This window comes from Pagrus major, chromosome 18, assembly GCF_040436345.1.
Source record: "Pagrus major chromosome 18, Pma_NU_1.0".
NCBI classification, from domain to species: domain Eukaryota; kingdom Metazoa; phylum Chordata; class Actinopteri; order Spariformes; family Sparidae; genus Pagrus; species Pagrus major.
The window spans coordinates 25,252,093-25,269,955 of NC_133232.1; the positions used below are offsets into that span (position 1 = coordinate 25,252,093).

Genomic DNA, 17,863 nt, shown 5'->3' on the forward strand with positions numbered 1-17,863 from the left:
TGCATGTTCAGTGGGAGGAAAAGGCTGACAGATTTAAACCCAAGACCTTCCTCTTGTCTGGTACTAGCCACTGAGTCACTGTGCCATCATATGATACATCATAAGATCTGAATGATAATTTTACAGCTATGTGAGAGTTAGACCCAGTGAACCACTTACTAAACATAGAATATTATTAAAAGGCATTTATAATAATATTGACATCTTTATGTGGGTGTTAATGATGAATGATAATTATCGAAGAGAGAATCCTTGTAACAACTTGGATTTATTTATTTTTTTCAATACAGATGTTGACAATATTTGTATGTATTATAAATGGATTCATATGGTAATCAGAAGCTTACAGTGATTTAGGAAACATCCAGCATGTCAAGTTCCTACAAAATTATCACAAAAGAAGTGCACAAAAAATGATAAAAAATAATTGTCAAATGACTCACAAACATGCATGTGTTAATGCAGTTAGCCCTGACAAAATATGAGAGAAACACAAGAATAAACTCAAGGTTCAGATTGCTGGCAACCATGGACTACTACTACTACTACTACTACTACTACTACAAACCTCTTATTTTTAAGGTTGCTAGCACTGTAAAACATCATGAAACAGAAATACATTGTGTAACCATACAATAAACATTGAACATTATTTAAGCAGAACTATCATGAACAGAGTTATTAATAACAATCCAATCAAGTAGAAAGCTCAAAACCATGATGATACAGTATTCATCATTATACAATGACTGAAGAAAGTTACTAATTTGACCATTACTAGTTTTTGATTGATCATACTCAGAACAATTTCACCTTTGAACTACTCTCTGAAACTCAGAATTTCCCTTCTGAAGTTATTGTTGTTATCAAGGCTATGAGTATGAGACTAAGTGGACCTACTTAAATGTCGACATACTGCATATTCTAAAAGCAACTTCTACTTTTTTAATGAGGGTAATCACTTCTGCAGTGACTGCGTTGGGTCGAATAACCTGTTGTTGCACTTCTGACATTACATGGTTAGACCTGGTCCGTTGTGTTTTTGACAACACCCAAATATGATGGAACATTGCAAAACGTGTAATGTGAACTGATGTATTACATAGGGTTGGATAACAGCATGAGGCAAACACTAGGTGGCAACACAAACAGAATTTTCTACCGGACCTACACTTAAACATGTAATTTAATGTGCTTCAGATTTCATTAAGTGTGACTGTTGGGCTGCAATAGTCCCCAGTGATGTTGATAGGTTTTGAGTGTAGCCTTGAAGTGTCTGGGACCCACTCAAATGACCACCTGTTGGTGTGTCCCCAATAAAATGTGTTGTTTTTTGACTAATTTGAACTCATATTTGATGTTATAAGGTTATACATATGGTTATATTCTGTATGTTGAAAATGTACCTGAATATAAGAAATCATTTCCCAAATCTCAAACTTTATTTATAAAACAATGTTGAACCATCGGTCAGTGACCCCTCTGACTCAGTCAAATGAAAAATGGCCATAGCTAGCCCAGCTCTAATTTAGCTGTCAGCAGCCCAGCAGGAGAGACGCTCTGTGTTGTGCTGGGATTTTATAACTTAACTATGAGCAGACAAACACGTTTACTTTCTCTGACTGTGTGGAAATCTGATGTTTTCACATCACTGATAAAGTAGAAGTGCATCAAAATGTGTATATTAGACCAGAGCATGTGAGCCAAGTGGAGCGAAGCAAAAGCGAAGGGAAAAATTTGGTGTGTGTCCCCTAACGTGTCAATAGTGAGCTTCCTGTGTCATTTTGGATTTTAACATGTTAGGGATGCAGGACTTGTACCAATCAACATCACTGTATCAGATCCAGCTCTCTCTAATGATTAACTGTAGGGAGAGATGAGGTGATTTTTTCAAGGTCATCCAAGACTCTCTGCAATTCACCTGCTGCCTTTCTGATTGATCGGACAAATTTCATGATCTCAGATCTGATCTGAGTATCGTTTTGGGAAGGCTTGTTCAGTGACTGAGGCGTGACCTCTTGCATTATTGAGCTTGCCACTAGAGCCTCTTGGTCAGAGGTGGACACAAAGTCACTGGTTTCAGTCTCAGACACTGATTCAGTTGCACCTCCTTCTTCTGCTCTTTCCTCTACTGCCTTTGCCTGTCTAATGTGGTGTAGCTCTTTTGCATCCATGGCAATGAAGAAGATGTCCACTGCCAGAAATAAAGCAGAAAACACACCTGTTGCTAGCTCTGCCACACGCACTACTCTGGAAGTTTGTGCTGCAAATCTGCTGATTTTCATCACCTGAACAAGTCGAATCAGCTCAGCAATGCCTCCTAGGCCCCTCCCTGCCCTGGGGCCAAGCCTGGCCAGGTTGCCTTCATTTAACTGGCTACCCTCAGTGTCAAGTGGGTCAGCTAAGTCACATTTGCCCTTGATTGCCTCTAAAATTAACGTAATCTCCTGGAGCCAGGTGACAACTGCATTAATTCTCTCTTCAAACTCTTTAATGATGCTTCGAACAACTTTGCGATCAGAAGACTGATTGACCATATTAGTGATATTGGAAGCACCAGCAGTGACCCCACCAAGTACACCCACTCCTACTCCAACCCCAGTGACAATAAGAGAGGCTCCCAAAGTGAAGGGGGCCAGTGTAAGGCCCACTATGGATGTTATCCCTCCTGCTGCTCCAATCACTCCTCCTGCCAGACTGCCGATGGTGGTGCCCTGGTGCACACGTTCCAAACCGTCTGCCACTTGCCTCAGATTGTCCAACTTGGTCTGGAGGTCCTCCACAGCTCTTTTGCTCTATCAAAAAACAGACACAGTTATACAATTAAAGAGTAACTTAAGATCCTAAAAAACTTGTTTTTGATGATTTCAAAATGTTCTTTAGTGCAACGCACTGTTCAGTCTGGTGCTAAGTTGCTCTTTAAAGCTCTAATTGATCAAGAGAGGAAGAAATTAGAATGAGGAAGTAACTACACAATTCCAGTCAAAATGAGAATAAAAAAATCCAATTCCAGTCTTTCCCATTCAGTGATGAGATCACAATGCTATGGAGCCCTGAAAGTGACGAAATGTTGTTAAAAGGTTATCAGATATGTCTATAATATAACAGAATACACAAATCTTTAAATCAGGTTTAGGAAGATATTAGATGCGCTTGGTTAAATTAAGTTTATCACTCCACTAATGAAACATGGCAGAATTGTGTTGCCTTTAATGTTAAGTTGACAAGGGAAAAAAAATAAACGATGTACAGCATGTGTTGTGGGAGAGTGAGTTCACAACTGTATTTTCAGAAGTTTCACACCTTTTCTGAGAGACAGCTTATCATAATAGGGCGTTCCAGGATCTCGCTGACTGTTGGTCTTGATTGAGGGTCTTTCTTTAATATATCACTCAGTAGTTCACAAAGCTCTGGTGAGAAGTGCTCTGGAAGAGATGGGTAAGAACCTCCAATTATCTTGGGAATGAGCTTGATTGGAGTCTCTGCTGAGAACTGAAGGAGAATTATTGTTAGAAAAGACTTTTTAGACTTTTTGTAATATGGTTACAGTAATTTTGCATTACTTTAATTCTATGTTACTTTCTAAAATTCATGCTCTGCCATATTTGAGATTAGCATCTTGCTCAGAATTTGTCTAAAGGAAGGAACAGAAGGAACTATAATAGTCTGTTTAGCATATTTTGAGACATTAACTTTAGTTGAATGGTTTTAGTATATACGTTTTCAGGTTGACATGATAAATTGCTGGTGGAATGGTGATTCTGACATGGATCTGACCTCATCTATACGAGACAAAAGTCTGCTGATACACTTGTGTTAATATGCTGCATTCTCAGCTATCGTAGCCTGCAGGAGTATTTGTTTAGAAATGATCTAGGATATTTTTCCTCTGGTGGGGATCTGGACATGGTGGTGGAATTTAGGTAAAACAGTTCTGAGGTTTGATTGAAATCACCAGCTACAATAAACATTTCATCTGGTTGTTTTGTCATGTTGCTGCTGATGACATCATACTATTCCTGCATTGCATTTTTTGTGTTTGCGTGTGGAGGAATGTACACAGGAACAATAAAAAACACTGGTGAATTGTCTAGGCAGATAATATGGTTGACATCTTAGCATCAGAAATTCGACATCTGCTGAACACTATCCTTTCACTGTGTTTGTTTCAGCCTGTGTTTGAGCACAAAGCTTAATTTATGTAGACACAGAGCCTGCCTCCCACAGTGTTAACTAGAGCAGGTAAAGACCATACTCTTTGATTGTCTATCAGTCTAAATGTCATTGTTTTTGTGATTCTTTGTATGTGTACTCTAAGCCTCAACAATTGCTTTTTCATTAGATGGGATTGAAATTTTTCCCCAACATCCAATAAACCCTCAGGATAGTTACCTTGGTCTAGGAGGTTATGTTTTCACCCTTGCCCATTTATTTGCTTGCTGGTTGGTCAGCAGGATTACATAAAAAACTACTGAACGGATTTCCACGGAACCTGGATGAACGATGGGTCGATTAACTTTTAGTGCAGATCCTGATAAAGGGGCAGATCCAGGGATTTGATAATAAATAAATATAGAAATAATGATACACTGCTCAAAAAAATAAATAAGGGAACACTTAATTGTCTTAGTGTAACGTAAAGTATGTAAAGTAATGTAAAGTACAAAGGAGAGGCAAAAGAAAGACAACCCCAAAAAGGGAATGGTTTTGCATGTGGTGGCCACAGACAGTTGCTCTCTCCTTATCCTTCCTAACAGATTCTTCTCTAGTTGCATGTTCTGATAGTGTCCTTGTCACTACTCATGAAGTGGTACCTGCAGTCCAATCAGGTTGCACAGGTAGCTTATCCAGGATGGCACATTCATATGTGCGGTCGCAAGAAGGTTTGCTGTGTCCCCCAGCACATTCTCAAGAGCATGGAGGAGATACCAGGAGACTGGCCATTGCAAAAGGAGAGCTGGACAGGGCCATAGAAGGGCATCAACCCAGCATCAACCCAGGAGCAGAACCCGTATCTGGTCCTTTGTGTGAGCAGGAACAAGAGGAGCACTGCCATAGCCCTACCAAATGACCTCCAGCAGGCTACTGGTGTGCATGTTTCTGACCAAACTGTCAGTAACAGAGGGACCTGTGCAGCTTGATGGCATTCACAAGAGAACACCAGAATTGGCAGGTCCGCTATTAGCGCACCGTTCTCTTCTCTTCTCTTCTTCGTTCTCTTCTCTTCAATGCGTGTAGGCAGTTCCTGGCTGAGGAAGGCATTGACGCCATTGACTGGCCCTGTTGTTCTCCTGACCTAAATCCAATTGAGCACCTATGGGACGTTATGTATCAGTGCATCTAGCGCCACCAAGTACTACCACAGACTGTCCAGGAGCCCACTGATGCCTTGATGCAGGTCTGGGATGAGATCCCCCAGGACACCATTTGAGTTGTTGATGTTGTTGGGAGTGCATGCAGGCACATGGGGGCCAAACACACTACTGAGTCACATTATGAGTTGCCATGATAAAATTCATGAGTTGGATCAGCATGTGATATACATTTTTCACTTTGATTTTTGTTGTGATTTTGTATCCAGCCTTCAGTGGGTTGATGATTTTGGTTTCAATTGATTGTTCTGTAATTTTGTTCTCAACAATTTATACAATGTACATCAGTAAAGATTTTCAACTTGAATAATTCATTCATCAAGATCTGATGTGTGATAAAACTGTTACCTTAATTTTTTTGAACAGTGCACATACCATATTTTTAAAAAAGACAAAACATTCCTGTGATCAATGCATTTTTTACTCTAGCTGTGAAGCCCAAAAGTAATTAATCCAGTCAGTTCATTTTACAAGTAAAGACTTTCAAGAAAATGAGCTGAATGTAAGTTCTCAAATAGTGGTCGATGCCTTTTTTCCCGTCAACTGCAGGGGGGTACCATGCCTTTATTGGAAGCAGGCTTTGTTAGAGACAGGCCTCTACAGATAAGTATATTTACCTTGACCAAGGATCTAGCTGATTACAATTTTTTAAATTTTATATTGGATTAGGCTTTGTGTCCTTTGACTTAAGCGGTACTGACTGAAATACTGCTCCAGAGTATACTAAATTTCACATTTTCATTTAGTGGATTTTTTTCATTGTTAAATTTTGTATGTATATTGTTTCTGTTGCCCAGCCCTTTTGATGTTTATGAAGTTAATCTTTGCTGTACGCTCAACATCAGAATAAAGTCGTTTACCACAACATAAGACACACATTATGTCAGAGAAGTACTTTACATTTTCCTTACGTATTGAGTGAAAACCATACAAAACCTTGGGTAACTTACCGCTGAATGTTGAGTACAGAGCTCATAGAGTATGCATCCCATTGACCAAATGTCACTATGAACAAAGCAAAAATGCGATAATTATAATAATGATAACAATAATAATAATAATAATAATAATAATAATGATAATTATTATTATTATTATTATTATTATTATTATTATTATTATTATAATTAGTAGTAGTGGAATACAGATTTATTTAACTTTTTATGGGATTGTTAAATTATTTGTAGTACGTAACATATAAGCTGGTGTATAGATACCCTGTCATTGGTCTGAGCAAACAAACTTTTCACTTCCTTTTTTTTAAAACTTGGTTTCTTGTTGCGCCAAAACATCTGTGCAATATTTCTGGTTCACATTGTCAAAGCTCATCTGACTCAAAAAGTCAATATATAGGAGTGGTATTCCTCTGGTTTCTGTGCGCATAATTCATCTATTCTAATAACCTAAACCAAGTATACTTGTTGTTGCTGTGTTGGGCCTCAAAGTCATTATGAAGTAAATTTCTCCATTTGGCGAAAAAACATTTTACCTTTTGGCATCATACACCCCATTTGTGAAGACTTCTGGTGCCAGAAATTGTATTTTTTCCAATCGATCTGATCCAATAGTTGACTGTGTTTCTTTTGACCTGTGTGGAAAAAACAGACAAAAATTGTTGTATGTATATTGAGGAAGAAAATACACATTTGGAGTGACGTCTGCGATGAGCCCTCTGATTTCCAGACGTAAATGGTGATTCCTGTCTGTCTCCTAAACCCTGCAGATACACATTTGCGTAACACCAGTTAATCAAAGGACGTCTAGACCCGGTTGGATCACTATGTTAAATGTGTGCCCCATACCTCACCCCACCCCCTGTTGTTCACACTCTCCAAAGAGCAGACCCCCCTTTTAGCATGTCTTTTTTTTACCTATTGTTTGAACCTGCCAATTGTCTTCCTTGTTCTTACTGTATAAAATGCTGCTGTTTCATTTGCTCTGGGATCACCCACCGGCTCAGATCCGCTCTGTGCCTGTCTGTTCACCAGTTTACCGGTAGACTCTGATTAAACACATCACCACAGCAAACTATTCAACAGGACTTGAATGATTTCTTCAACAATATACAGTTCATTGGTTCATTGATGTTACAGTACACAAATTTGTCCCTAATCGTCTTGGTACAGATTTTTTGGTGCACGCAGTCATACGACAAATATGTTTTACTGTCATATAGCTAGAGCATGGCCATTAAACATCAAAAGCAGAAAAAGAAGAAGACAAGATAAGTGAAAAGGAAGAAAAAGACACTGATGCGCTAAGGCTAATTCACAAGAGACATCTGAGCTACAGGGCCCACCCGCGACTCTCAACTCAGCTGTTTGGGAAGTTTCAGAGAGCGTGTGGTGGATTGGCCGAGGGCAGTGTGTCAGCATTGTTAGAACGTTGTTTAGGAGTGGTTACACTTCAGACATGTTCACACATATTAGACGGCATCACCCAGATGTGTCAAGTATACATGAGTGCACAAGTCCAACAATATATCCGCTGTTTTTGAGCAGCCTCTAGATATGAGGGCAGACACGGCTAAAGATATAACCGAAATAATTAGAATTTACATCACATTTACATTTGTTTGGTTTTTTAATCAGCCCAGGATAAAGATATGACCTATGTGAGAACGTATGTTCACTGATTTCTGCTTAATACGATAAATGGAACAGCTTTTAGTTTCAATGCTCGCCACCTGTAGAATAAAGTTCTTGAATACCTGAGGCCTGCTAAAACTGTCAGCTCATTAAAATCAGAGTTTAAAACATTACTGTTTACCTTGACTTTCCAATAAGTTAGATACCAAATGTCTTTATGATCAAAAATTATTTAAACTTTTTGTTTTATGTATATATATATATACACACACGCACAAGTGCATACAGTATTGTATACACACACATATATATATAAATATATAAGTACTGTATATATAAAAAAGCACAGTACCTTTCATAGACTTTTCCAGATTCGCTCAAGCGCACTGTTCCATATTCAGTGAGGAATACATTCTGTGAAAAGATTAATGGAAAAACTGTAATTTTAACTAAAAAAGAAAACAAAGTATAGAAAAACAGGTAAACTTGATTCATTGATACATTTATGATGATTTAAAATAGATAATGGATGGATAATGTGGAAACACACATTCTTTCAATCATATAAAATGTGTAGTACCTCTGGTGTCAGATGTTTGTGAGTCAAGCCTTTTTCATGCATGGTTTTCAAAGCCAGACTGATCTCTACAATCCAGCTAAGTACCTAGAAAACAAAAACAACAAAACAATGATGCTACTTTGAGAATACAGGAGAGAGGAGAGGGATCCCTTCTCTGTGGCTCGTCCTGAGGTTGCTTCAGAAGACTGTACCTGAGACCCTGGTGGAGGTGGACTCCCTCTGATCTTTGAAGCAAGGCTCCCTCCCTGACAGTAGTCCATCACCACATAGTAAGTGTTGTGCTCTTTATAACAAAAGTAGATAGAAGAATCTTAGTATTTCATAACATTTTGTATTTTGTTTTCTATTTCCCTTTGAACTCACTTTAAGGTGTTAAAACTTGTTTTGAATTGTTTATAGTTGCATTTGCAACAACAAATGAAAACAAAAGGCTTTTTTTAAAAGATGCTGAAGGTAAAAGTGTCACCCTGCAGGTGAACATCCAGCGAACGGACATTGAGATGGTGACATCTTACAAGTACCTGGGAGTTCACCTGAACAATAAACTGGACTGGACTGGTCACACTGCAGCAACCTATAAGAAAGATCAGAGCAGACTCCATCTGCTGAGGAAACTCAGGTCCTTTGGGGTACAGGGGGTACTCCTGACGACTTTCTATGACTCTGTGGTGGCATCAGCCATCTTCCATAGAGTAGTCTGCTGGAGCAGTAGCATCTCGGCAGCAGGTAGGAAGAGTCTTGATAAACTTCTCAAGAAGGCCAGCTCCATCCTGGAATGCCCTCTTGACCCAGTGCAGGTGCTGGGAGAGAGCAGTATGATGGACAAGCTGTCATTGCCACTGGTGAAGGTGGTCCCACCCCCTGCAGGTCACTATCACAGCTCCTTCAGCAATAGACTGATACACCCCAAGTGTGTGAAGGAGAGGTATTGCAGGTTCTTCCTTCCTGCTGCTGTCAGACTCTACAATCAGCACTGCTCCCAGTAGACCTCACTTGTGCACTGTACAATAAAAACTGTATACGTAGCTCATTTTTCATTTTGGGCTGGGCAATTTTCATACCCATATTTATTATATATTAGTAACATTACACTGCCACACTGTTTATAATTACACAGCTTATATTTGTACATAGTAGGTATATACAAGTCTATTTCTATTTCTTACCTTGTTATTACATTTTTTTATTATTATTATTGTGAAATTGTGAAATTGAACAGTCCTGTAACACACACATTTCCCCGTTTGCAGGACTAATAAAGGAATTCTGATTCTGATTAATAAAAAAAAAACTTTGGTATTAGACTTTAGACTTTTTAGATTGCAATATGGTGACTATGTTCAATTCCTTAACAGCAATAGTATTTCTTGAAAAATTATCATCAATTTTCATTGAATAAAACTTACCTTGGAAAGAGTTCTTGAAGCTCACAATATGAGGATGGCTTGTTGTCTTGAGGATTTCCATCTCGTTTAATGCTGGATCAGCATTTCCAGATGTCTGCTGAAAATAACAATTAATCTTCAACAAACTAGAATCTTAAGCAAAACCCTTCACTTGCACTTTTACCTGCTGCCTCCACTTGTGCTTGCAAAGTCAGGTCACTCTTTCAGTCCCACCACTAACTACCTCACTGAATACAACTATTATGGGCTAGCTCAACTCAAGTTATCATCACCTAACCATCCTTTCCCTCCCAATTTCTCACCAGAGAAGGCACAAAGTTGTGTGTCCCTTCAGTGTGTTTCTTTCAGTGCAATATTTATTCAGAGTTTCTAAGCTTTGCTTTCTCAGCATAGCTAGCCGGCTGACTTTATTTTAAGCTTATGAGGCTGAACACAGCTATGTTAAAGTCATGTGGCCAAGAGACAAAGCCCCTTTGAAACCCAGCAGGATGTATGTCGGTGGCTAAGTGAGACAGTTTCAGGTTGTCGTCAGAGTGACAGTGGGAAACAGCAGTGACTACAATAGTGAGCCAATGAGCAACTAACTTATATTTGTTTTCCTCAAAAATAAGAAAACAAAATACTGTTTCACTTCGAACATTGTCATATGCCAATTCAGCAGACATTGTCATGATCCAGTGCCTGTTTCTGTTTCCTGTTTTACTTTGTAGTTTTACCCTCGTGTGTCACGTCATGCTTGTCAGTTCCTCCTATGTGTTTTTGTCATGGTTCAGTATCTGTTTGGTTTATTTCCTGTTTTATTTTGAAATTGTTCCCTTGTCTGTCGCATCCTACTTGTCACTTCCTCCTGTGTGTTTTTCCATGGATTCCCTCACCTGTCCGTGTCCGTCCTCACTCCACCTGTACCTCGCACGTCATCAGTGTCTCTGTGTATATAGCCTTTGTTCGCCCTCATGTCTTCGCCAGATCGTTCGTTTCCCTCTGTCTTGGTCTGTGTATGCTGTCACTCCGCCGTTCTCTTTGATGTTCCCGTTCCTGTTTCCGTGTCTTCCCGTCCTTCTTCGTGTTAGCTCCTAGCCTGTTAGCCTGTGTTCGTCTTCGTCCGTCTTGGTTTGTCTTTCCCCGTGTTTTCCTCCCAGCTTCGTCCCCAGTGTTTCCTCAGTGTTTCCTCATGTTCCAGTTTTTGTAGTTTGGTTTCTCTTTTGATTTTGTACTTTGCTTTTGTTTGCACTTTGCTTAGCCTTTAGTTGTTACTTTGTTTTTGTCTAGTTAGTTCCTAGTTAGTTCCCCGTATTTTCTCTGCTGTTTTGTCATTCAGCTTATTTATTAAAAGCTCGCTTTTTGTTCCCCCAATACTGCCTCCTGTGTGTGTATGTGTGTGTCTGCGTTTGGGTCCTCTCCTCCATTTAATATCCCTTAAAACCACAACAGACATTGCCCAACCCTAGTGCTAACAAAGCACAAATATTTTTATTTAGTTGAATTTATATATACATACATACATACATATACATATATGTATATATATGTGTGTGTGTGTGTGTGTGTGTGTATATATACATATACATATATATGTATATATATGTATATATATATGTGTGTATATATATATATATATATATATATATATATATATATATATATATGTATGTATATGTGTGTGTGTGTATCAAGAAGTCTTACCTGATGTAAAATGATCTTTTTAATGAGAAATTTCTCATCTCCTTTTGTAGCAACAACAGAAGATCCTGGTTCCTTTTCCACTCTGTAGCCTTCTTTTTGTAGTATGCTCTGTTCTGACCCCATCTTTGTTGTTAATCCCTAATGACACAAATGATTAAACCAACACAAACAGCATTATAGTAGTAGCATTACAGTATTACATACCATGGTATTTTTCCATTTAACATGCTAAGATGCAAATCACATTTAAGTTCAAAGTACAAACTTCCTCTTGCTGTTTCTCTTTGTTTGAGCCCAACCGTGATCTTCACTGAATATTGGACGTATTGGTTTGCAAAGCATTTACACCTGTCGTCGTTTTTGTTTAGTCTATGTTTGATAAAAACAGAACAATAAAAATAGAGCCTTACTATGTGATAATTAAAATGATAAAATATTGTATAACACATAAGTAGTTTACATACCCAAATGCAAAATCATGAATGACCCAACATTAGTGAATGACACACTGCGCTAATAACCGAAAGTGAAACTTATCAAGGCTTCCACCCACATAAGGCTGTCATTTTGCATCATCCTATCAGAGCCTCTGAAGAGCTGTTGATCTCAGTACAGTATTTTTCCATTGATGTGTCTGGTGGTCATTTCAAAAGTCAACATGAAAAACTGTGCTGTAGACCTAACAGTTTTTTTTCTTGTTTGTTTTTTGTATTTCTAAAAAAAAAACCTTTTAATATTTACAGTTTAATTTTATTTATTTATTTTTTTTTGCAATTTCAAACATGCAAAACTTGGATCAAACTGGAGGAGGAAGTGAAGGAACTGAAAAAATAACACCCATGAGGGCAGAATGTTACTACATGTTACAGTTGAATATGTCAACAGATATAATCAACTTTGCCTATTTCACACATTACCATACTGCAAATCAACTGCCAGTTTTCTACCCAGAAGTGACTTGTTGTTTGCACGTCCGCATGGTAATTTGGTCTATATTGTATGTTGTGATTTCTTTTTCAGTTGTAGGCTAAAAGTTATCATTGTTTTCGCAAAAAGATGTCTCAATGAGTTGTGACATGGACATGTGGACATAAGACTGACACTAAATAGTGTCCGGCTTGAAGAATGTCTCAGCAGATAATAATTAAATATACTGTAAATTCTTGTCAAAGTGGTAAAGAAAGAGAGTGAAAGTGAAAGAATATTAATCCAGCAACTGTGACTTTATATGACTTTATATAACTCTCGACACGTACTTCTGCTCTTATGTATATGAAGAGTCAGGGTTTCTGGCCCAACTTCATCTATTCCCCAGGTGCATACAGAAGGCAAAACGTCTGAAGAGGTCAAAACTCCAGCAACACTTGTAGTATACAGAACAACTTTATTGTCAGACCAACATGTTTTGGCTTGTGCTCCTCATCAGGGTCATCATAAAACACATTACACAGCTTCTATGTACACACCAATGTTCAATATTGGATCTACACAAACTTTTTGCATCCAGCTCAGAGTTTTTGCTTCCCAGAAACCTCAAAAGTTGACCTGTTCACCTCTGAAATCCTTGTTCTGCAAATTACTGGTAAGGTCTTTGCTAACAAATCCATTAGTTAGACATGGGTGATGAAACTCAATTAGATACTCTCTGAGGTGCCTTCCTTCATCCCTCCTGTCCCCCTCTCTCCTCCTATTGGTTTCTATCTGCTTGTCTTTATTTCTGTGTCTCTCTTTGTCTTCCTCTTTTCTCTCATTTACTTCCTACTGACTTAATGGTCTGTACTCATTTTACATTTATGGGAATGACTTTGTGAAATGTGATGCCACCAAGGCTTTATTGTGACTTGGGAGAGTGGAAGCCTTTGGTGGAGGGTTATTACTATGATATGAAACTGGATGATTGCTACCACTGAAACTGTGAGAAGATGTACAACACTGTTAGAGTTGGAATTATAGATATGATTATATACACGCTGTGTCCGCTGCAATTGTTACAGCGGCGTTACAGAGTGAGACCTCTTCCCTTACAAATGATCTTTGGTCGAGTACAGACTAGGGTTGTCACGATGTCTGAGTTTCATGATTATCAAGGCCAAACTAATTCACAGCAACAATGTCTGAGATAGAAGAGAGAATCACAAACATCTGTGCTGGATTATCCACACAATTTTATCATATTATTATATGTGTCGTCAATATCGGTATATCTTGACACCCCCAGACACCAACAGACAAGTTAAAAATTTGGCTTCTTATCAGGTCACTCATAAAACTTTGGAGTTTAGCGTATCTGTGCATTTGGAAACTATTGCTGTATTAATACTGATTAGCCAATAATCAATTATTATTAAGCCAACCATCAATTAAAGACATTACTTAAAAGTTGCATCCCTATATCAACATACAGAAAATACACTTGGAGGGAGCTGAATTTCAACTGTTTTATATTAACACACACATACGTACAGTAGGAAGTTATTACTGGATTTCCACTGCAAATGGATTTTTAATACAGTTCTAATCTCATCTAGATTGAGATCATAAATGTGATTGCTGTATATATTGGATTTATTCTTTAAATGGAACAGAAGTAATGTTAGTCAGCACCGAGGGATTCTGTGTTAATCAGTGACACAGTCAGACAGAATAAGATGGATTCTCACTGGCACCAAAGTACGAATCATTTAAGTTGGAATGGTTATTCTCAGAGGAACTGTGCATGATAGAAACCCATTTCTCTATTCGCTGAAGTCAGAGAACTCTCTCTCTCTCTCTGTGTGTGTGTGTGTGTGTGCGTGTGTGTGTGTGTGTGTTGAGTGTGTGACGCTGCACAACAAATATTTGCATTAATATTAAAACCAGGCAAAGCTGTGTGTGGAGATGGGCTAGTCTCCAGGCCCATGAATAAAATGAATAAAGCACGCAGTTAATCTTTAATGCTGTTTAGCCTCAACATGGGACCCTGACTGTGACATCATCAGTTAGCACTTCAAGCATGACTTTGCCAGTTCTAATATTGATGCAAATAATTTGGCAGTGTTTTTGTCGGCTACGTCCGCACACACACTTCCATATACTAAGCAGAAAACAGGGAAATGACTGCTTAAAGAACTATTAATTAGCCTTTAACTTAACAAAATGTCCAATGAGGTTTTCAGCAGGAGGCACACTATTAGAATGAATGTCTGGATATGTTTCATCATACAGTATACTTACAAGACTTCTACAGTATAATAAAAGAGTAAAAAGGGCCTAGACAGTCTTAAAATTAGTTAACACTACTGCCTTAGGGAGGACTTTTGTCTCTCTTAACTGGACACATGAACGCATTTCCTCTTTTTGCACTTCATCTCAGTAATATCCAATCTGTGCAATATGGATAAGGTGTAAAAGATGGAGAGGAAAGATCAGCTAATACAGAAACTGATGTTATTGAGGTAAGATCAAACAGATGAGACTATAAGCAAGGAGGAAAGGATGAGAAAGAGGGTAAATGAGGAATCATGAATGGGTTTCCAAGTGGGAAGTGCAGTCAGTTTGATTTTAAATGGGCGTTCAAATGTTAAAGTGTGGATACAGGTAGAGACAGGCAGAATGTGGAAGGAGAGGAGAGGGAATGAAGAAGAGAGGACAGAGGAGAATGTTTCGGTGAATACAGAATTTGTGGGAAAAGCCCTGGGATAGCACGGCAGAATGAGATATGAAGAGACAAAAGAGGTTCAGAACACACACAATCAGACCTTTACTATTCCCTGGACCCATAACACTAAACCTATTCCCATTGTCATATCTTAAAGGGATATTTATGTTTTTTCCACCATTTCCCAGTATGCACATGCTCCTGTTTGTGGTCATGTGATGTCAGCATTTATTTATGACAGGTCACATCACAGGACTAACACAGGCAAACACATACATAATCACACCTATGGACAGTCTAAAGGCATCCAGTCCACTTTAGCTTCGTGACATCTGATTGAGACTTTGACAGTTATGAATAAATGGAGAACATGCAGCTATCCCACTGAACCCCGAGGCTATCCATTTATTTGATGTTTTTCTAATGCACATCTTCTGTTCAGACAGGTGTCTTTACTCACACGCAGCTCAGCACAAAAGTTCATCTGCACTGGTGCAACCTAAACACTTGATAGACATCTCAGGATCAACTCTTGTAAAAGAACGCTGATAACATTTGTCTACCAACCTAAAACACTGTGTTACTTATTACACAAGGACTGGAAACAATGCTAACAACAGGTGGCATTTCAATATGTATTACTATTGTCTTGGAATTATCTTTAATTCATTTAACTATAAAGCATGTACTCAAAAGGATTAGGACCACAGTGAAAGTGTATTTTTAGTTCTGATGTTTATCGCTGATGTCTGTTTTTCTAAATGTTATCAATATGATAAAGTGGCCCTCATCCTTTATCTGATCCATCCCTGGCAATATTTTGCGAATATGTCCAAACATGCAGCATTCATCAGGGACATCTGATCATGCAGCCCGTGTTCATGAACCTACAATTACAGAATGTTCTGCGTTCTGTTCTGTAGATTATGCATTTCTCTTTTTAGAAGTAGCAAATTGCACCCTAATTTACAGTAATTTTGTGTCATGCGACTTTTAAATGGCACAATTTCTAGAATAGTAAAGTGCCTAAAAAAATACAGTTTTAGTTGTGAGTCAACAGTTCATGAATTTCGAAATATTTGGTCACTGAATGTTTTTTTGTGAACTCAGTATTGAGAAATGTGTGAGAAAAAAAAGAAGCTGAGAATTAAGTCTTTCTGAACAGTCAATATTTTCTTAAACTCAACTCCCTGTTTTTGTAGTCTCTGGCTTCCTCCTCTGATTTCTTTAAAATCACAGATCTGAAAATGTCCTTCAATTGATCCGGGCATCACTGTGATTCTGAGCCAACCATCACTACATCCTCCCACTTCTTTTCTCCCACTGTCTTCTTCTCTCTGCTCGTATCTCTGAATTCATGCTCCCTCACTCCTCCTTCAAAATAATTAGGGGAAAAACTTGAGTCAGCTACAAACGTCAGTATCTGTCATAAAAAGCTCACTCTTTTCAAACTTGCCAAAAAAAGCAATATGTTACTCCTTTTTATCTGATGCAGTATAAATTGTGCCCTGTTTTCCCAAGTCTTTTTAAGCAACATTAAAGGATGGAGAGATCAGCATCTCTGCCAGTCCGCTTGAACCAAATAGTGTGATTTACATGAGAATATTGGTGTGTCAAAGTTGAGGTAGCAAAAACAAGAAGAGGGGGAAAATGACTCGGAGGAAGATGTAACAGGGTAAAATGAGTATAAGGGTCAGTGACATATACACCAGAAAAAAGTGTTTTTTCAAAAACTTCAAATAACAGGCATAAAAATGATTGACTTTTGTTCCACTAACTCTCATCTGTATAGAAACATATGTTGTTTTTAGATTTTCAATTGGAATCAGAAGTTATGTGACAATTTGTTGCATTAGTGCCTAAAATCGTCATATGGTGTGACATGAAAATAATTGTATATAAAATGAAAATGGATTATACCTTTCTTAAGTTACTCACTTTATCAAAGTCCTTTATCATAACTAAACTGTGATCCATTATAGTTTTGTGAAAATTAATTAAATTTGTGTATTATTTTCTAAATCATTGCTCAATGTGAGACCTATGTCGTCAGTCTTTCAACGTATTTTCTATTTATTGTGACAAACCTTGCTATAAAATTATAAAAATATTTGTGACTCTTGCTCATACTATTTTCTATGTATTTCATGAACATTTTCACATTTTATCATTAATAAAGGTGTGTTATTTTCACAATTTGGAATGTCACACCACATGATATAGTGTCACACCATATGATCATGAGATGAGATTCTCTGCATTTCATAACTGCGTTCCTCTTAGTTGCACTGCCTACAGTGTTCTAGTCCAATGATATTTTAGATATCATGTATTGCCAGGCTTCAAGAAATCTGCCCCAAGGCCTTTTGAATCAACAATGAAGGCACCCTCTAAAACCCTCCCTCAGACCTTCCTATTGGTCAGCGAATGGAAACAGACCGTTGTCGTTTACTTTTCTTTTCTTTGCCTCAGCAACTCATCTCTCCTCGCAGGGTGTCATTATTTGCCTCAAGCTGACAAAAGAAAAGGGACTGTATGGTTTAAGACGAAGACAAAACATTGTTTAGACTTAAACAGCATTCTAAGGTTTCTGTGAA

The 17,863-nt window shown here is 38.1% G+C and overlaps 1 protein-coding gene across 2 annotated transcripts; it reads right to left on the reverse strand.

Annotated features, from left to right (window-relative positions):
- Nucleotides 1-249: 249 nt before the first annotated feature.
- On the reverse strand, nucleotides 250-12,157 carry LOC141013784 (uncharacterized). Of its 2 annotated transcripts, XM_073487645.1 has the most exons (11): nucleotides 12,094-12,110; nucleotides 11,895-11,998; nucleotides 11,630-11,767; nucleotides 9,947-10,043; nucleotides 8,732-8,823; nucleotides 8,541-8,624; nucleotides 8,313-8,374; nucleotides 6,862-6,960; nucleotides 6,323-6,377; nucleotides 3,304-3,492; nucleotides 250-2,795 (listed from the first exon to the last, which is right to left on the reverse strand). In XM_073487645.1, the coding sequence occupies exons 3-11, from the start codon at nucleotides 11,750-11,752 to the stop codon at nucleotides 1,854-1,856; spliced, it is 1,743 nt and encodes a 580-aa protein (XP_073343746.1). In that variant the 5' UTR covers nucleotides 11,753-11,767; nucleotides 11,895-11,998; nucleotides 12,094-12,110; the 3' UTR covers nucleotides 250-1,853. The 2 variants fall into 2 exon arrangements, with proteins under 2 accessions (XP_073343746.1, XP_073343745.1); XM_073487644.1 differs by lacking the exon at nucleotides 11,895-11,998 and having other exon boundaries at nucleotides 12,094-12,157.
- Between the last annotated feature and the right edge of the window lie 5,706 nt (nucleotides 12,158-17,863).

Excerpts from the sequence above, each read along its gene's own strand:
- LOC141013784 (XM_073487644.1), bottom strand. The coding sequence starts at position 11,752 with ATGGGGTCAGAACAGAGCATACTACAAAAAGAAGGCTACAGAGTGGAA. Across the intron at positions 10,044-11,629 it reads AAAAGATCATTTTACATCAG|CAGACATCTGGAAATGCTGA; the intron begins GTAAGACTTCTT and ends TGTTATTTTCAG. Across the intron at positions 6,378-6,861 it reads GGGGTGTATGATGCCAAAAG|TGACATTTGGTCAATGGGAT; the intron begins GTAAAATGTTTT and ends CTTTGTTCATAG.